The 21555-nt window shown below is 39.5% G+C and overlaps 1 protein-coding gene across 1 annotated transcript in view; it reads right to left on the minus strand.

The window, feature by feature from the left end:
* LOC122934466 (SPARC-related modular calcium-binding protein 2-like) overlaps positions 1–21555 on the minus strand; it is a 318924-nt gene that overhangs the window by 63271 nt on the left and 234098 nt on the right. Inside the window, exon 8 of the mRNA XM_044289947.1 lies at positions 10980–11082. Within this exon, the coding sequence (XP_044145882.1) occupies positions 10980–11082 (103 nt within the window). The remainder of the gene's footprint in view (positions 1–10979; positions 11083–21555) is intronic.

The raw sequence follows: 21555 nt of genomic DNA on the forward strand, positions 1-21555 counted from the left end.
TAAAGAGAAAATATAGCTAGAAAAAGGTGTTGGGAAACCAAGTTTCTCCATTATGGCTCTAATTTAATCCCATGACTCTGTTAAAGGTCTTCACAGCGTCAGTACCGAGAAGGACCAAAGGGACATTGTGTTTTTTTTTTTTTTTTAAACAGAGTTAGTAATTAGTGTATTAAATTTCCCTTCTCTACCAAGTCCAAACTTACCAAACCTACTTGTTCAGGTCCTATCAGAGTGTTAACAACTACTGCAACTTTAGTCGCCAGAAGTTTTGCCAGCCATTTCAAACATGAGAGGTGAGATATACAGACTCCAAGAAATCTCAGAAGAAACAGATCTTAGAATTGTTTCCAATAACTTATTGGGAAACCATCTGAGCCTGGGCTCTTGGTGGAGGGGATGAAGGTGAGAACCTTATAGAGAGCAGTGAAAGGAGCTGTATGTGCACAACTGGCTTTGTCTGATAAAGTTGGGAGGTGCAGGGTGTCCAGGAAGGCCAAACCTGCTAATGATTTAAGAGGACCTATTGGGAAGATGCATTAGCTTGAAGGTTGTACGGAGTATGATACATATCACAAAATGTATCAGCTATTTGTTTTGTGTCCTTTAAGCTATCTCCTGTTGAAGCCCTAATTGAAGAAATGTATGTTCTGTTCTTTTGCAGGTTCTGAAATAGCATTTTTGAACCTCTATCACCATGTGCATAATTTTTGTAATTACATATACGTAGAACTTTGGCAGTCTTAATGTTAAGAAAATGTTTGAGTTGGTTTTTAAAGCATGCATAAACGTATAAAAGTGGCAAGTACCATAATGCGGCTTTGTACATTTCTCAGAGAATTATGTCAGAAATGTTGGGAGTTGCGTTTGTTTTAAAAAACTTATTTAGAGAGAGACAGGAAGAGAGTTTAAGAGTAAAGCGATTGGAGTATGGTCTAAGACTGTTATGCTACTAATGTTCAAATGAGTTACTGTAGGCATCATTGGCTTATTAATAAAATGTAATCGAGCCTATGGTACAAGTGATGGCTATTAGAATAAAAAGTACATGTGTCTGGGTGTGACACTCTCCAGACATCTCTGACATGTAACGCAGTTAGAGTGGATCTGAGTTTGTGGATTGATCTAAGTGAGAGAGAGGTAAAAGATTTTGAGGAGTCAATGGATGGGTATAGTTACAGATGAGCGAATCAAAGTTGATGAAGTCGAATTACAGATGTAGCAGGTAACACACACACTCTTAACTCAAATTTCTTAACTCATTTTGTTATCTTGAAACAAAAGCCATTAAAAAGCAAATGTCTAACGCATTTAGCTGCATTAAGTTTAGATAACATGTCTCATAAAAGCATGTGTGTTAACCCTGCTACATCCGTAGTTCAGAATTTCAAGAAAAATTTGATTCTGAACAAATGCGAATTTCCTCTCGCTTCATGTAATGAATTGCAATTTTTCCAAACATGGCGGCTACAATGGTGGATAAAATGGCGGCTGTGAGGACATGGGGCAAGGAACTCTTGGAAGGCGGGATGACCCATAATGCCATGCATGCAGCCAGCCAGCCCGGTGATGTCACAGCCATATAAATACGGTGGCCATCTTAGATTTTGCCATTCACTATCATACTTTGTTCAGGGACTGACGTTTATGCAGGCGCTAGGGAGAGTGAAAGAAAATGTCATTGTGAAATTAAAAAAAGTGTTTTATAAGTGCACGATAAGGATAGGACCTTCCGTTTACATTTGGTGTTATTTGCCTTAAAGCCATTTATTGTCATATTTCTAGAGAAAAAGATATATACATGTACGTGGAATCAGCTGACAAGGGTGTAAAAGGAGTGTGCTTCTTCTGTACACTAACATCGACCTGAAAGGCTGAGTTAATACTTGAGTTATTTGGTCGGTTTTGGCCCCGTCGCTGCCCAAATAAGTGAAGTGTGCATGCCAGTATAATTTCAGTACCCCAGCACACTCCCTATGAGCGGTACTGCAAGGCACAGTGTTATACACCCATATAAAGGCTCTAAGCAGCCCAAAAATAGCATTTTTTTTATGCGATTCGTCGCAAATTAATTTGTATCGAACTGAATTTTTCCAGAAAATTTGGCGATTCAGCCGTATCGAATTTTTGAGAAATCTCATCTCTAGGTATTGTGCTAGAATCAATCCTCATCAAAAATGTATGCACCTTCGAAAAAGAGGGACAAGTCATCTAAAACTGCAGTCGCCCACTTGGTTTGTGAGGAATCCATACATTGGCAAACGTAAAAGTCGTATTGGCAACGGTAGTGGCCATCTGGTTTATGGAGTTCAGATTTGAGTTGAAAAGGGACGTGCCGTCAAAATCCTATACCAACCCCTCTAGAGGCAGAAGAATAGGTACTGTGGAAACAGTATGGGAAGGAAGTATGAGAAAGTGAGGGCAGGTGATTGTGTCGGAAGTGCATTTTGTGCAAGAATATGATGTTGGATTTAAGCTTTCTTAATAAGGTAAAGATCTACTCTTTTGTGGTGTGTTGAATTACCATATTTTAAAGGTCATTATTCTAAGGGTACCCATCAGGGGAAACACACGGTAAGCTGTTTCAAGAAGTATCAAAATTCTCTTCGGAGTGATTTTTCCCAATTTCTTCTTATTCTTTGACCCCTTGCCAGGGCCCACCTGTTCCCACTGTGTAGGAGGAGGAATAGATGGTAGCTTAGTAAGACCTTGGGTTTTGCCCCAGTCAGGGACTTGTAGATCTGGTTCTTCTAGTTCTAGCATTATGGAGATTAGTGTTGAGCGTGAATATTCAAAAAGCTAATTTTTATCACGAATATCGGCACTTCGAGAATTCACAAATATTTAGAATATAGTGCTATATATTTGGAATTGCGAATATTTGTATATATTTTTTTAACACAGTACACATCAGGTGATCATCCCTCCCTTCTTCTAGCTTGTAGGCCAATGAGAAGGCTTTGTCACAGCTTAGCAACATCCCTAGCAACCAACAGAAAAGTTGCCTACCCCTTACTATATAAGAACCTCCCCAGCAGCTATTTTCTAAAGTTTATTGCAGTTATGAAAGAGACAGCAGTGTCTGTGCTTTGTGTTATTACATTAGACAGTTAACTTATATATATAATTCAGATAGTTAGGGGGAGATAGTCAGTGTAGGTTAGATTGATCTATAGTGTAGTAGATATTGCCGAAAATTTGCAAGTGCGAACATATTGGAGCACTCTATCTACATATAAAACTATTCTAATGTTCTGCTGTGCCAACCATTTTCTCCAGTCTCAGAAAACGTATACCAGCTTGAAAAATGTAGCATAAGAGACCCTGTATTTTGCGCTCATTATGTGAATATTACATTAACGATTTTCGCAATCAAGAATATAATCTCGAATTTTCGTATTTGCGGATATATGCCTAATATTCTACAAAGTATTCTCGAAATATTGTGAATTTGAATATTGACCCTGCCGCTCATCACTAATGGAAATCAGAGTGATGGGTGAATAAGGAAGGTCTCACTTAACACTTAAAATGAAAGTCCAAAAGGCAACCGCCATCAATATTGAATATTGCAGTTATGAAACATATCAGAGAGAGGTTAAATCTTCCTCCTTTTGGACAGAGTAACAGTGAAGAAATCTTGAAAAATAGACAATTGGGAGCCTTCAAATATAAAAGCACCAGACTTTCCTATTTTTGTCAAAATGTCATTTTAAACATGTGAACAGAAAAGATGGCAAACCCCTCGTATGGTCCGAAGGGTTTTGCTTTGCACACAAAACCCTATGTGCTCTCTCAAGAACAATTTTCTCTGCATATGTATCCCCCAACAGTTGAATAAAGACATGCTTCACAGTTGTAAGTAAGGTTTCAGAAAGGAAAACATTTAATCCGCAGATTTACACCTCCCCCTGTTGTCTTGATTTTCTAGCCAGTCGAAAAGCTGTTTAGATGGTTTTGACAGGTTTGAAAGGATCTGGACGATGCATCAACGCTTCAGTGTAAAAGATAATCTGACCGTTGGTGGTTTATAAAGTGTCCATTCTGCTTCCAATGTGTTTAACCTCCTGTTTAATGTTCGGCAGTCCCTTGACCACTGGTTTTAGAGCCTTTGCTAAAGTCTAGTTTTCCATTCCTCTGAATAAGTGATAGGTTTCTAGATTTACTCGGTCAAATTTTAACCATGTTACTAGAATGGATGAAGATTGAAGATCCCCTAATATGGCCCTGTGGTGGTATAACCCTAGCCACTAGATGTTAGAGCAGACTCACCACAGGGCACTCGTCCTTAGAAGGGCGACCCTGTCTGGAACCTTTCCCTGTTTGCTGGCCCTGATATGTCCCTATCCTAATCCCAGTACCTACATGCACGTTTCATATTCCAAAATAACAATCATAAGGGGAATTAATCAGGATACTTGGGCAGAAAAACTGAGGGCAATTTGTGGTGGAGATATTAATGATCCCAGCTCAAACCACTAACCATCAACTGTTCCCTCTAAGGATGGCAAGGTGATACCAGTTATAACACACCTATATGACCATTCAAAAACTATAAGGAGAAGAGGGAAAGGGAGCCTTAGATATAGCTCCCTAGCCTCTAATAGGGGTGTGATAGCAGCCGCAGGCAATGGATCGCAACCACGCTAATAAAGGTGCCAGCTTTTAAATGCTTACAAACTTCAGACCGAGGCCATGACTGCCGCGTACCGTGCGTCCTCACGTCATCATGCAACCTGGACGTTGTCAGACTACAAATGCGCGAGGACGCAGGTGCCTGAATGATAAGCGTAATGACATTAGTATCAAATGAACACATCCTAACGTCAGAACGCATTGAGTGACAGTGCGATCAAAGGTGAGTCAGGTTGCTGAGCCAACCAGGGTGCGTCCCCAGCAACCTACACCAGCACGGTCCCAACTCAGGGCCATGTTCCACAGAAAAGGCATTTATAGCATCAAATAAAAATCAGAGACCAGGTCTGGGATATAGAACAGTCAGCTTGTATATACACAACACTACAACTGATTATTCATGGATTATTCATGGAAGGAAAAGAAGAAGACAATGGAATTTAAAGAGGAAAGAGGATTAACATATAAACCAGCACAACAGGATAAATATAAGGAAGGTTGCTGTTAATAATCCTAAATCCTAAATTAGAGAACTATATCTTAGGGAGCTAAAATTCAGCTGCTAATTTAATCCGGTGGGTGAAACGGTGAGCAAAATAAACGTCCACTGGGCCTTTCGTTGCAACAGGACACTGTCCAAGTCGCCCCCTCTGATGGGTGGTTTAAACAGTTCTATACCTACAACACTAATGCACCGTGAGTCTCCCTGATGATGTTCATGTACATGTCTCGACACTGCCGTGTCTCTGACCAAGGTGCTCTCCAACAAGTCTTTGGAACTCCCTTCTCGTTTTACCTTTATACTCCATTTTACAGTCACATGTGATCTTATAGATCACACCACGACTTTGGCAGGTAATACAGTCACGAATGCAGAAGGTATGTTGTAGGTTGCTGCTGAAAAATCTTTTAGAGGTCCTCATTGTACCACAGGCAATGCAGCCACTACGTCCAAAACAACCCTCCGTTTTTTTATCTAACCAAGTACCGGATGTGGGTCCTGAGGAGCAGTGGCTATGGACCAAAATATCCCTGAGACTTTGACCCTTTCTGAATGTTATTTGTTGGTAATCATGTACAGTCTCACGGATATCAGGGTCCATAAGGAGAATTGGCCAGTGTTTTTCACGACAGAGTGGTAGGAACAAAGGTTTTCTTATTAAGTGCCGCCATGCACTCAGTTTCTTACCTGAGTTGTTATGATTTGTGACTCTTTAAGAGTAGCTACTTGGTTCGATCATATCACCTAAGGGCCTATCATTTTAATATTGTTGAATTAAAAGTTATGTTTTAGTGTAATAATTTACCACTGCTTTGGTTGGTTTTCTGGGACTACTGAACCTAAGTATTTGAACACCTGAGAAACAGCAAGAATTCTGGCTCTCAAAGACCTTTTACTGTGCCTTTAAAAAGTCCACCTCTACTCCACTCATTAATCTAACTTAGTAGCACCTGTCTGAGCTCTTTAAAGACACCTGTCCACACCACAGTCAGTCAGACACCAACTACTACCATGGGCAAGACCAAAAAGCTGTCAAAAGACACCAGAGACAGAATTGTGGACTTCCACAAGGCTGGAAAGGGCTACGGGGCAATAGTTAAGCAGCTTGATTAAAATAGATCAAGTGTTGGAGCAATTGTTAGAAAATGGAAGAGGCTAAAGACGACTGTCAGTCTCCCTCGGACTGAGGCGCCATGCAAGATCTCACCTCGTGGGGTATCGCTGATGATAAGAAAGGTGAGTAATCAGCCCAGAACTACAAAGGAGGAGCTGGTCAATGACATGAAGAGCGCTCGGACCACAGTTTCAAAGGTCACTGTCGGTAGAATACTACGTCGTCCTGGTTTCCAATCATGCATTGCACGAAAGGTTCCCCTGCTCAAGTCATCATCATATATCCAGGCCCGTCTGAAGTTTGACAATGACCATCTGGATGATCCAGAGGAGGCGTAAGAGAAAGTCATGTGGTCAGATGAGACCAAAGTAGAACTTTTTGGTCTAAACTTCACTCGTCATGTTTGGAGGAAAAAGAAGGATGAGTTGCATCCCAAGAACGACAACCCTACTGTGAAGCATGGGGGTGGTAACGTCATGCTTTGGGGGTGCTTTTCTGTGAAGGGGACAGGATGACTGCACTGTATTAAAAAGAGGATGAATGGGGCCATTTATTGTGAGATTTTGAGCAATAACCTCCTTCCCTCAGTCAGAGCATTGAAGATGGGTCGTGGCAGGATCTTCCAACATTACAACATCCTGAAGCACACAGCCTGGTTACAGGGGAATAGAAAGGACCTGCCCCGGGTGCCAAACACCTTAGGTATGTCACTGCTACTGTACATATCAATCTGCTCAGCTCCTCTTGATCTATAAGCTGGAACCTGTAGCTTACTTTGCATTTTCATGGTGACAGGTTCCCTTTAACTTTTCCCTTATATGGAGAAAATAGACAAACCCCTTAAAAGTGGTCCATACTACACATTTATGATATCTCTAGTCAATTGAAACAACAGGAATTTTCAAGCTACATTTTAAGTCCCTTTTGTGCAAAAACCACATTAAAATGTTTCTTGTAACATTCTTTAGGAATCAAAACATAGACCAATTCAACAGACTGGCAGTTGAGCTGATTTTACTCTTAGGGCATATTTATAACCCCTTGTCCCCTGATGAAGCTGGTGAAACACGCTGGAAAGGAGGGGATAGGTTATGCTATACATTTTAGGGAATCAGTCACTTTGATAAAAATACTATTGTGTGTGAGTTTAGCGTGCTCTATACATTCTGCCTAATGCATCAATGATAGAAATGGAGTGAATGTACTGTGTGTAAAGGGAATCAACAATCTATTGCGAGTGTGTGAATGAGACTCAGAACCCCCCGAGGGGGCTACACTCTAACTCAAGCAGGAGGACAGTTCACAGTGCCTCTCATATACAGTAATATACGGTGGTTGTGATACATAGCAATGCAATCTCCAGCTATCACTGCGCCAGAGTCAAAAGCAGGAATCACCGCTGAAGTGTTTAGACCTAGATACTGTAGATAGATAAATGGAGATACCACTGGTTTTATGACCAAATCAGTGTAACGCCAGGCATTGACAGTAGTGGCCCCCTGAGAAAGTGGGGAGGTTGACAGCAGCAGTGGCAGTACAAGTGACAACAATGGCCCCATGATAGAGTGGGGAGGGTGATAGCAGCAGCAGTAGCAGTGACAATGGTGGACCCATAACAGAGTGAGGATGGGGGCCAACAGCAGTGGCAGCAACATGGACAATAGTGGCCCCATGACACAGTGGGGAGTGAGAGCAGCGGCAATAAGGCTCACTGTTTATTGTTTATTTTTCCGTTCTTCTGACCCATCAGAATAACAGAAAACTAAAAAAAAATATATATATATACAGTACAGACCAAAAGTTTGGACACACCTTCTCATTCAAAGAGTTTTCTTTATTGTAGATTCACACTGAAGTTATCAAAACTATGAATGAACACATGTGGAATTATATACATAACAAAAAAGTGTTAAACAACAGAAAATATGTAATATTCTAGGTTCTTCAAAGTAGCCACCTTTTGCTTTGATTACTGCTTTGCACACTCTTGGCATTCTCTTGATGAGCTTCAAGAGGTAGTCACCTGAAATGGTTTTCACTTCAAAGGTGTGCCCTGTCAGGTTTAATAAGTGGGATTTCTTGCCTTATAAATGGGGTTGGGACCATCAGTTGCGTTGTGGATAAGTCAGGTGGATACACAGCTGATAGTCCTACTGAATAGACTGTTAGAATTTGTATTATGGCAAGAAAAAAGCAGCTACGTAAAGAAAAATGAGTGGCCATCATTACTTTAAGAAATGAAGGTCAGTCAGTCTGAAAAATTGGGAAAACTTTGAAAGTGTCCCCAAGTGCAGTCACAAAAACCATCAAGCGCTACAAAGAAACTGGCTCACATGCGGACCACCCCAGGAAAGGAAGACCAAGAGTCACCTCTGCTGCGGAAGATAAGTTTATCCGAGTCACCAGCCTCAGAAATCACAGGTTAACAGCAGCTCAGATTAGAGACCAGATCAATGCCACTAGCAGCAGACACATCTCTAGAACAACTAAGAGGAGACTGTGTGAATCAGGCCTTCATTGGTAGAATATTTGCTAGGAAACCACTGCTAAGGACAGGCAACAAGCAGAAGAGACTTGTTTGGGCTAAAGAACACAAGGAATGGACATTAGACCAGTGGAAATCTGTGCTTTGGTCTGATGAGTCCAAATTTGAGATCTTTGGTTCCAATCACCGTCTTTGTACGATGCAGAAAAGGTGAACGGATGGACTCTACATGCCTGGTTCCCACCGTGAAGCATGGAGGAGGAGGTGTGATGGTGTGGGGGTGCTTTGCTGGTGACACTGTTGGGAATTTATTCAAAATTGAAGGCATACTGAACCAGCATGTCTACCACAGCATCTTGCAGCGGCATGCTATTCCATCCGGTTTGCGTTTAGTTGGACCATCATTTATTTTTCAACAGGAAAATGACCCCAAACACACCTCCAGGCTGTGTAAGGGCTATTTGACCATGAAGGAGAGTGATGGGGTGTTGCGCCAGATGACCTGGCCTCCACAGTCACCGGACCTGAACCCAATCAAGATGGTTTGGGGTGAGCTGGACCACAGAGTGAAGGCAAAAGGGCCAACAAGTGCTAAGCATCTCTGGGAACTCCTTCAAGACTGTTGGAAGACCATTTCAGGTGACTACCTCTTGAAGCTCATCAAGAGAATGCCAATAGTGTGCAAAGCAGTAATCAAAGCAAAAGGTGGCTACTTTGAAGAACCTAGAATATGACATATTTTCAGTTGTTTCACACTTTTTTGTTATGTAAATAATTCCACATGTGTTAATTCATAGTTTTGATGCCTTCAGTGTGAATCTACAATTTTTATAGTCATGAAAATAAAGAAAACTCTTTGAATGAGAAGGTGTGTCCAAACTTTTGGTCTGTACTGTATAGATATATTTTGAGCATCCATAAAGCCTCTTTCAGACGGTCAGTATTTGAAAGTCAAAACCAGGAGTGGGTCCAAAACAGAGAAAAAATTTAATTTAAATATTTGCATCTCTTCTGTGTTTTGGACCCACTACTGCTTTTGGATTACAAATACTGATCAAACACTGCAAAATACTGACTGTCTGAAAGAGGCCTTATGCTCAATTTGCATCCATTTTGGCCATTTACATCTGAAATCAGTTATTTTAACAAGGAAAAAAAGTGGGGGGAAACAGCAGTGAGTCTTATGGGGCGAATGCTGCCATTTTTACAATGCAGTTGCGATGCTGTGAGGTATTAGCAGGGAGGGAGGAGGGACTGGATGCAACATCTCGGCGGGGCCCAGTGCAAACACTGTACTTTTACACCGGGCCCTGCACACACAAGTATTCCAGAGGAGAGGTCGACAGTAAAAAAAAAATCTCAGAAAACTCCTTTAATTACCTCCAGGTAATGAAGAACAGCAGTGATGATGGACTGACAGATAATGCCACTACCACATGTTGTTTATTATTACATTAGTATACAACATAGTTGATACATCAGGAAGACATCAGTTCTTACTACAGATTGGGCAAGCATCCGTAATTTAATGCTTTCTTTTAGCTTCTTGACATAACTGTTAAGTAAATTACTATACCATTACTATAACTTCATTTTTCCAGCTTGAAAACTTTATATTTAGTAAATTTCTCCCTCACCTTTCCACTGGCTGCCATTTTTGAATATTAAGCCAGCTGGACTCCACATGTTTTTTACCTTGACACACAGGCGCTCACTCTTAAGCGGCTCAACAGAATGATTCAGTGTCTTGCAGGAAAAAAATCCTTCTGGCACTGAGTCTGTATTTTTCCATCCTGTCAGGATTACTTTTAAGATAGACGTCCCAAGCCAAATGCTTTAGCCTTGTTTATCTGTGTGTCTTAGTGAGGTGCTACAGGTTTACTTTTGCACCAGAGCATGACTTATGACAGTGTCTGCATTGTTAAAATATTTATTTAATAAATCAATGTTTTAAATGAGAGAATGTTTTGGTCCACATCGATAAAACTCCCATATTTTTAGTCACTTAGTTTTGAGAAAAGCAAGAAAAGTTTGTAATTTATTTCACTCTTTTCCAGCAAATACCAAACTGTAGTAATGTTTGCAATGCCCACCCATCCAACCATAATATATACCTCTCTTATTTTTTTTCTTTAAAGAGAATGTTCTGTAAGTCTGGCAAGTTTTGCTATAATATTCCAGAATGTTATATTCATAAAAATAAATGCTGTAAATTTTTATTTAAACAAATCTAGTCACTAGCTTACCTGCTGGAAGAGGATGTTAAGTCAGAAACCGCATGTACCATATCTGTAGTTAATGCATCCAATACACTTGTAAGGAATTCATTCTTTTTTGCTCCAGGACAACCTAAAATAAAATAATTAAATATTGTACAAGCATGTGTAAAATGTATGCACAAGCCACCATTTAAAAATAAAAATAAAATAAAAAGTATACCTGTATAAGCTTTTACGTGATCACAAACAATGACATAAATGTTAATGAAATTCTAACGGCATATGTTTTTTTTTTTCAGTTGATTATATATTAAATGAGCATTCTATGATTATATATTTTCAAAACTGTATAGAAAATCTACAATATATTTCTTAAAAGTGTAAAAAATAATGGCCCTTATTTATCATACCTTCACTCCTGAATTCTGGCGTCAAAAAAGTCACAAAATAGGGATTTTGCAACTTTTTTGCACTTGCTTATGCAAACTGTAAGCACTTGCGCAAACATTTGTGACTTTTTACATGCACTTGCACTAATTTTTGCGACATTTTGCATTTTTACATCACTCACTCCAGTTTTGTAATGTGGGTGGAAAACTGGGTGTGGTTAGCTATCTTAATGAGTTTTACTCCAGATTTATCATTGCAACTTTTTTTTAAGTCACAAAAAAGTTGCAATCTCACTCCAGGAGGAGGTCGGAGTAGCAAAACAGGAGTAGCTTCTCTAGACAGAAGTGTTAGGTTTAAGGAAAATACAAATTTATCAAACAACCTGTGACATTTGATAAACATGGCACAAAGTGCTCCAAAACATACTGACTTCAAATATTCTTCTCATGATAAATTCCCCTCTATGAGTGCAGTATACATATATTAAATATCAAAAAATCCCACAGAAAAACACATAGAAAACGCATATGTATTAAATTATATTGTCATTTGTTTATATAGCTTGCATTATTATTTATCATTCATTGTACATGGTGGAAAACAATGTGAGATTATTATATAGAGTCCACAATGGAGACTTCAATCCGAGAGAAATTTATAATTGTTTTGAACCACTTTATGGTTTGCACAGTAAAACAGTATAAAACAATGGAAGGAATTGATTACTGTATTTGATAGTCACTGAAAAAGAAGTAAGCAATACTCTGAAACGCATCTGCTAGATTTTACAGTTTTGACATTGAAACCACCAACTATACTCCCTCAACCACACAAAGATCAATCATACCGGTTTAAGTGAAAAGATCTATGTCTACACACAGGCACTCGCTCTAAATACAAACCACGGCAATATATCTGTGGAGGAGAGTCACATGGACATTACACTAACAGAAGATGTTGCTACAACTTGCGGCCACCACTGGGGATTCAATTAATCATATTAAAATCAGAAGGATTGGCAGATTTTGGTTATGTGTCCATAACCCATATCTATAACCTTCCATGTCCATGGCAGCACAATTTGTTTAACAGAACCTGGCCTAGATTTAGAATGCAAAGTACAAAACATAGATGACTAAATTATCATCAATAGAAATAAAATGTATACATAAGTGTTATGCCCTGCAAAAATATAGATAGTAGCAGATATGATCATAAGCCATAAAAACTCTAATTGATATTATGTGCACAAAGCAATTGACTGGCTATCGGTGATGCATTCCTATTCATAAGGCATGTCTAAGACAACAAAGTTTTATTTTTAAATTATAAGCTATAAGATTACTAAGCAGGCTTTAAAAAGGGATAAAATAGGAATGCTGGGAAGAATAGTTCAAGTATTTAATGAGAGTAGAAATAATTAGATTCTCCCTCTACTTACATTTCGGGAGAATAATATAATGTTAAGAAGGACGTTTTATTGAGCACCTTGAGGCACATACCTTACACAGCTCAGTTGTCATGTTTTTCTAGAAATGAGTTTAGGGATTGCAGTCACTAGTTTTTACAGTCATTGCAATTTCAAATGTGCAGTTTCTAATATGTATAGATTACATGGAAAACCTACAAACCAAGTCAAGAAGACCACACAAGCTAGTTGGAGGAATTGGTTGTCAATCTTGGCATTCAAGACAGACATTCCATTGTAAAAACTGGTATGCAGAAACTGAGCTAAAATAATCATGACTAAACTAGGCTAGACGGCTGAGAAAGTTTTCTCAGTAGATTCACTTTTATTCCCTTTCCTGCATGTTGACAAGAATTATTCTTAGCATTTGTGTAAATAACACTGAAAATGAAAAACATGATTCAAACAGCTAAAGGGGTTGTCCTGGTTCAGATCTGAACCCGGACACAACCCGGTCTGCACTCATTCAGCATGAATGAGTGGAGCATCTAAGTAAGGGAATTTTCTTGAGATCCGGTGATGTACCAGGCTCTCCATGGGTAAGCTAGGCGGAGGCTTCCACCTAGCAGTGATCCCGGTGATGACACTAGCTCTGATAGGGCGATCTTTAACGCAGCCCTAGCCTGTAAAAACAAGCCTCAGTCTCGCTTATCCATGGAGAGCCCACTATGTCACTGGATCTCAAGAAAATTCCCTTGCACCGCACGATTCAGTGCAAGGGGCAAGCTGAATGAGTGCAGATCGTGTTGTGTCCGGGTTCAGGTCTGAACTCAGATAACCCCTTTATTGTGGTTGGCTGAGATTTAAGAGCGGGAAATGGTAGAAAATTAATGTTAATTCTCTCACCACTACAGTGGCCCTCACTAGTCCCTGCCAGTCTTGCATGTGACCACTATACCCAATCTCTGACCTAAACAATTGCATAACATTCATGCAAGCATTACCACTGAGGCCAGTGATTGGCTGCATGATATATATATATATATATATATATATATATATACATACATATATATATATATACAGTACAGACCAAAAGTTTGGACACGCCTTCTCATTCAAAGAGTTTTCTTTATTTTCATGACTATGAAAATTGTAGATTCACACTGAAGGCATCAAAACTATGAATTAACACATGTGGAATTATCTACATAACAAAAAAGTGTGAAACAACTAAAAATATGTCATATTCTAGGTTCTTCAAAGTAGCCACCTTTTGCTTTGATTACTGCTTTGCACACTCTTGGCATTCTCTTGATGAGCTTCAAGAGGTAGTCACCTGAAATGGTCTTCCAACAGTCTTAAAGGAGTTCCCAGAGATGCTTAGCACTTGTTGGCCCTTTTGCCTTCACTCTGCGGTCCAGCTCACCCCAAACCATCTCGATTGGGTTCAGGTCATCTGGCACAGCACCCCATCACTCTCCTTCATGGTCAAATAGACCTTACACAGCCTGGAGGTGTGTTTGGGGTCATTGTCCTGTTGAAAAATAAATGATGGGCCAACTAAACGCAAACCGGATGGAATAGCATGCCGCTGCAAGATGCTGTGGTAGCCATGCTGGTTCAGTATGCCTTCAATTTTGAATAAATCCCCAAAAGTGTCACCAGCAAAGCACCCTCACACCATCGCAACTCCTCCTCCATGCTTCACGGTGGGAACAAGGCATGTAGAGTCCATCCATTCACCTTTTCTGCGTCGCACAAAGACACAGTGGTTGGAACCAAAGATCTCATATTTGGACTCATCAGACCAAAGCACAGATTTCCATTGGTCTAATGTCCATTTCTTGTGTTCTTTAGCCCAAATAAGTCTCTTCTGCTTGTTGCCTGTCCTTAGCAGTGGTTTACTAGCAGATAGTCTACCATGAAGGCCTGATTCACACAGTCTCGTCTTAACAGTTGTTCTAGAGATGTGTCTGCTGCTAGAACTCTGTGTGGCATTGACCCGGTCTCTAATCTGAGCTGCTGTTAACCTGCGATTTCTGAGGCTGGTGACTCGGATGAACTTATCCTCCGCAGCAGGAGGTGACTCTTGGTCTTCCTTTCCTGGGGCGGTCTGCATGTGACCCAGTTTCTTTGTAGCACTGGATGGTTTTTGTGACTGCACTTGGGGACACTTTCAAAGTTTTCCCAATTTTTCGGACTGACTGATCTTCATTTCTTAAAGTAATGATGGCCACTCGTTTTTCTTTACTTAGCTGATTTTTTCTTGACATAATACAAATTCTAACAGTCTATTCAGTAGGACTATCAGCTGTGTATCCACCTGACTTCTCCACAACGCAACTGATGGTCCCAACCCCATTTATAGGGCAAGAAATCCCACTTATTAAACCTGACAGGGCACACCTGTGAAGTGAAAACCATTTCAGGTGACTACCTCTTGAAGCTCATCAAGAGAATGCCAAGAGTGTGCAAAGCAGTAATCAAAGCAAAAGGTGGCTACTTTGAAGAACCTAGAATATGACATATTTTCAGTTGTTTCCCACTTTTTTGTTATGTATATAATTCCACATGTATTAATTCATAGTTTTGATGCCTTCAGTGTGAATCTACAATTTTCATAGTCATGAAAATAAAGAAAACTCTTTGAATGAGAAGGTGTGTCCAAACTTTTGGTCTGTACTGTACATGGCTCACTATTATTCTCATTTTACCTCCCCTCCCACACTTTCCTACTCACCCTAATCTGCATCGTTCCCCAATATACCCTCCAGCCATCATTGCATTATTTGCCACTTCATCAGTTACAGAATTTTTGGAAAACCCAAGCTCACAAAGGATAAGACATTTTGGCTTTGAATTAGTTCATTATAAGGAACAGTGAGGAGATTGGAAAAGGAAATAATAGGAAATGAGAGAAACATATTAGATTTTAATTAAATACTATGTATCCAATTAAATTAATATATAGAAATGACCTAATCTTAATTCACTAAATACTGTTCCTATAGAAAATCCATTTCAGGTTAAATTGGTAACTAATAGATGGCCCAAAAGTTACGTAACTGATGAAGTGGCAAGTAGTGATGATTTCTAAACAGGTGTAAGCATTTAATCTAATTTATACTATGACTAAGAACGTAACTGTTCAAAAGCGCAGGCTAAATGGAATTACCTTTTTGAAAGGTGAAAATTTATGACAATGTAATAAAACTGAATTCATTCCACATTCCCAGATTACAGGGTGAATATTACAAGAGGGACAACCACCTAATAGTTCTATGTACCTAAGACCATATATCAAAACAAAATATTATAGGATACACAATGCATATACAATATAAATTCATAAAACCTTCAACTGTGTACATACAGCTCCTATACAGACCCACCAGTTTCCATGATGACTGACCCTAAACATGACCTGGCCTGAGCTACTGTTTATAGGAAGATGCCACATTCAACAGAAATGTACTTTATTCTGCATTTAACTCCTTCCTGACACTGCTATTATTCACCTTCTTGACCAGGCCAAAGTTTGCAAATACTGTTATATCCCATTTTATGTGGTAATAACTTTGGAATGCTTTTACTTTTACAAGTCATTCTGAAATTTTAATCTCATGACGCTTCATACTTCATGTTAGTGGTAAATTTGGGTCAATATGTTTAACTTTTATTTATAAAAAAAATCCAAAATATACTAAAAACTTGAAAGAAATTGCTATTTTTTTTTTTATTTGAACTTCTCTGCTTTTAATACAAATAGTGATACGTACCTCATAAAATATTTATTAACATTCACTATGGGGGTCATTTACTAACCAGAAATACACCAATCTGCAACTTTTCTCTGCTCACGCCAGGTCTTAAAAAGTGTGCTGGCGTGGGTGGGGAACGGGGCAGGCCAGCAGCATGTTTTTGTGTTCCCATTTTCTGATAGCCATGTTTTTTTTAATTTTCTAGCGACACTTTTTGATGGCTCAATTTTGCTTTTTGTCAGGCGAGGTGATCATAAATGGCTATTTTTGAACCGCTTTAATTTTTTTACAGTGTTCACCTAATAGGGTAGATCATGTGATATTTTTATACAGCATGTCATAATGGACGCTACTATGCCTAATATGTCTATTTTTTTAATACACTAAAAGCATTTTTGAAAAAATCGTTTTTTTCTTTTGCTGCTGCTTGTCTTATTTGAGGGATTTTTTTTTCTTTTTGCAGGATGAGTTTACATTTTCATTGGTACCATTTCAGGGTACTGTACATAGTACTATGTGATCACCCGACATTACGCTTTTTATGAGGTAAGGTGAGGAGATGAGCAAATTTCATATTTTGAAATTTGTTCACGCTTCATTTGGTGGTAAAAGCAGAATTACGTTTTGGATTCCATTACCAAAAGTAATAATCTCTGTGCTACATATGTCCTAGGTGAGGTAGCACTGGGAGAGTCACTTATAGAGAAGGATTCGGGTGTCCTTGTGGATGGTAGATTAAATTACGGCATACAATGTCAATCATTATTGTCATGCATTAAACGAGTCATGGACTCGCGGGGCAGGGATGTAATATTACCACTTTACAAAGCGTTGGTGCGGCCTCATCTGGAATATGCAGTTCAGTACTGGGCACCAGTACATAGAAAGAATGCACTGCAGCTGGAAAAAGTACAGAGGAAAGCGACTAAACTGATAAGAAGAATGGAGGGTCTTAGTTATAAAGAAAGATTAAAATAATTGAATTTATTTAGTCTTAAGAAGAGACATCTAAGGTGGGACATGATTAACCTATACAAATATATAAATGGGCCATACAAAAAATACGGTGAAAAGCTGTTCCATGTAAATGCACTGCCTCTGATTGGAGAGGAAAAAGTTCAGTCTCAGGGAGCATCAAAGCTTCTTTACTGTAAGAACTGTGAAGCTGTGGAACAGACTTCCTCAGGGCGTGGTCACAGCAGGAACAGTAGATAGTTTCAAAAAAGGTGTTTATTAGGATGTGTTTTTAATATATTGTGTATTGTCATCATGTCTCTCAGTGTCAGGGTAAATAATTGGAGTGAATATCTTCCTATGTATGTGAAGACACAGCTACCAGGTGCAGAGGTCTCCGTCGGCGAATGGTCCAAGTGCTATGCGCTGGGCTGTGGGTCGGGGGAGGCTTATTTGTTCATCGTAGCAGTGTTTTCTTGGCAAATGTATGGATGCCGGCTAGGGCCTCCGTGCATTTGTTAAGAGAACGATATATGAAAGGAACTTGCGAATCAGCCGCTGGAGATAATGACGTTGTCCTGTAAATAAACATGCATGAGGATCATAGTAACTATTTGGCATTGAGCCCTGAGCAAGGCTGGATAAAGTTCGCTCCAGTGGTAATGGGAGAATATTGTACACTACGTGCAGAATTATTAGGCAAATGAGTATTTTGACCACATCATCCTCTTTATGCATGTTGTCTTACTCCAAGCTGTATAGGCTCGAAAGCCTACTACCAATTAAGCATATTAGGTGATGTGCATCTCTGTAATGAGAAGGGGTGTGGTCTAATGACATCAACACCCTATATCAGTTGTGCATAATTATTAGGCAACTTCCTTTCCTTTGGCAAAATGGTTCAAAAGAAGGACTTGACAGGCTCAGAAAAGTCAAAAATAGTGAGATATCTTGCAGAGGGATGCAGCACTCTTAAAATTGCAAAGCTTCTGAAGCGTGATCATCGAACAATCAAGCGTTTCATTCAAAATAGTCAATAGGGTCGCAAGAAGTGTGTGGAAAAACCAAGGCGCAAAATAACTGCCCATGAACTGAGAAAAGTCAAGCGTGCAGCTGCCAAGATGCCACTTGCCACCAGTTTGGCCATATTTCAGAGCTGCAACATCACTGGAGTGCCCAAAAGCACAAGGTGTGCAATACTCAGAGACATGGCCAAGGTAAGAAAGGCTGAAAGACGACCACCACTGAACAAGACACACAAGCTAAAAAGTCAATACTGGGCCAAGAAATATCTCAAGACTGATTTTTCTAAGGTTTTATGGACTGATGAAATGAGAGTGAGTCTTGATGGGCCAGATGGCTGGATTGGTAAAGGGCAGAGAGCTCCAGTCCGACTCAGATGCCAGCAAGGTGGAGGTGGAGTACTGGTTTGGGCTGGTATCATCAAAGATGAGCTTGTGGGGCCTTTTTGGGTTGAGGATGGAGTCAAGCTCAACTCCCAGTCCTACTGCCAGTTTCTGGAAGACACCTTCTTCAAGCAGTGGTACAGGAAGAAGTCTGCAAGGTAAGAAAAACATGATTTTCATGCAGGACAATGCTCCATCACACGCGTCCAAGTACTCCACAACGTGGCTGGCAAGAAAGGGTATAAAAGAAGAAAATCTAATGACATGGCCTCCTTGTTCACCTGATCTAAACCCCATTGAGAATCTGTGGTCCATCATCAAATGTGAGATTTACAAGGAGGGAAAACAGTACACCTCTCTGAACAGTGTCTGGGAGGCTGTGGTTGCTGCTGCACGCAATGTTGATGGTGAACAGATCAAAACACTGACAGAATCCATGGATGGCAGGCTTTTGAGTGTCCTTGCAAAGAAAGGTGGCTATATTGGTCACTGATTTGTTTTTGTTTTGTTTTTGAATGTCAGAAATGTATATTTGTGAATGTTGAGATGTTATATTGGTTTCACTGGTAAAAATAAATAATTGAAATGGGTATATATATTTGTTTTTTGTTAAGTTGCCTAATAATTATGTACAGTAATAGTCACCTGTACACACAGATATCCCCCTAAAATAGCTAAAACTAAAAACAAACTAAAAACTACTTCCAAAAATATTCAGTTTTGATATTAATGAGTTTTTTTGGATTCATTGAGAACATGGTTGTTGTTCAATAATAAAATTAATCCTCAAAAATACAACTTGCCTAATAATTCTGCACTCCCTGTATAAATGTGTTTTGTTATTTTAAATGATGGTGGTTTCTCATCTTCCTGTATCACCACTTCCTGTATATCATCACTTTCTGTATGTTTGTTACATAAAAAAAGTGGCCGGGTGACGGGTCTGCCCATTTCTATTGTTACGCCCTTTTTGTGGCTAAGAAATAAAAGTGAAGAGACTGGGCAGGAGGGGAGGCAATGCTCAGCAGAAGTCTACAATGAAGCACCGGGTCTCCTTTCCTTGCACAAAGGAGCTTGATACATGTGCTTTTAAGCATGGGGAAATTCTTTATGGTTGGCGTATGTCGGATATGTGCGTCCTATGCAAGAGAATTTGTACAACAAGGGTTTAGATGAATTCTTAAAAGTAAAAAAATATTAATGCTTATAAAACGTGTAGAAATCTGAGTCTCAATTCCTTTTGGGATTTGCATTCCCTATAAATATATTTATTAATGATCTTGTAGAAGGCTTGCATAGTAAAGTATAAATTTTCGCAGATGACACTAAACTGTGTAAAGTAATTTACACTGAAGAAGACAGTATACTACTACAGAGGGATCTGGATAGATTGGAGGCTTGGGCAGATAAGTGGCAGATGAGGTTTAACACTGACAAATGTAAAGTTATGCACATGGGAAGGAATAATGCAAGTCACCCATACATACTAAATGGTAAAACACTCGGTAACACTGACATGGAAAAGGATAAAGGAATTCTAATAAGCAGCAAACTAAGCTGCAAAAAACAGTGTCAGGCAGCTGCTGCCAAGGCCAATAAGATAATGGGTTGCATCAGAAGGGGCATAGATGCCCGTGATAAGAACATAGTCCTACCACTTTACGAATCGCTAGTCAGACCACACATGGAGTACTGTGTACAGTTCTGGGCTCCTGTAAACAAGGCAGACATAGCAGAGCTGGAGGAGGTCCAGAGGAGGGCAACTAAAGTAATAACTGGAATGAGGCAACTAGAGTACCCTGAAAGATTATCAAAATTAGGGTTATTCACTTTAGAAAAAAGACGACTGAGGGGAGATCAAATTAATATGTATAAATATATCAGGGGTCAGTACAGAGATCTATCCCATCATCTATTTATCCCCAGGACTCTTACTGTGACGAGGGGACATCCTCTGCATCTGGAAGAAAGAAGGTTTGTACACAAACATAGAAGAGGATTATTTATGGTAAGAGCAGTGAGACTATGGAACTCTCTGCCTGAGGAGGTGGTTATGGTGAGTACAATAAAGGAATTCAAGAGGGGCCTGGATGTATTTCTGGAGCGTAATAATATTACAGGCTATAGCTACTAGAGAGGGGTCGTTGATCCAGGGAGTTATTCTGATTGCCTGATTGGAGTCGGGAAGGAATTTTTTATTCCCCTAAAGTAGGGAATATTGACTTCTACCTCACAGTTTTTTTTTGCCTTCCTCTGGATCAACTTGCAGGATAACAGGCCGAACTGGATGGACAAATGTCTTTTTTCGGCCTTATGTACTATGTTACTGTCCCTTGGTTGAACTTGATGGATGTATAGTCTTTTTTCAACCGTATTAACTATGTAACTATGTAATAACTATGTAACGTAAAAAAAATATATATATCAACTTTTGTGGGTCTGATCCCTGTTTCAATTTAGTATAGTAAATGCTGTATTGTACTGCAATGAACTGTCAGTATTAAGCCTCATTCACATGTCAGTGTTCCAGGAAGGTATGCTGTACATGTTCTCAATGGACAGCACACGTCCCCATTCATTTTAATGTGTGTATTCACACATTAGCTATTTAGCATGGTCAGTTGGTATGTTTTTTAGCACGGATCCATCATGCCCATTATAGTCTATGGGCCCATGAAAAC

Source organism: Bufo gargarizans, chromosome 4, assembly GCF_014858855.1.
Source record: "Bufo gargarizans isolate SCDJY-AF-19 chromosome 4, ASM1485885v1, whole genome shotgun sequence".
In the NCBI taxonomy this organism is placed as follows: Eukaryota; Metazoa; Chordata; class Amphibia; order Anura; family Bufonidae; genus Bufo; species Bufo gargarizans.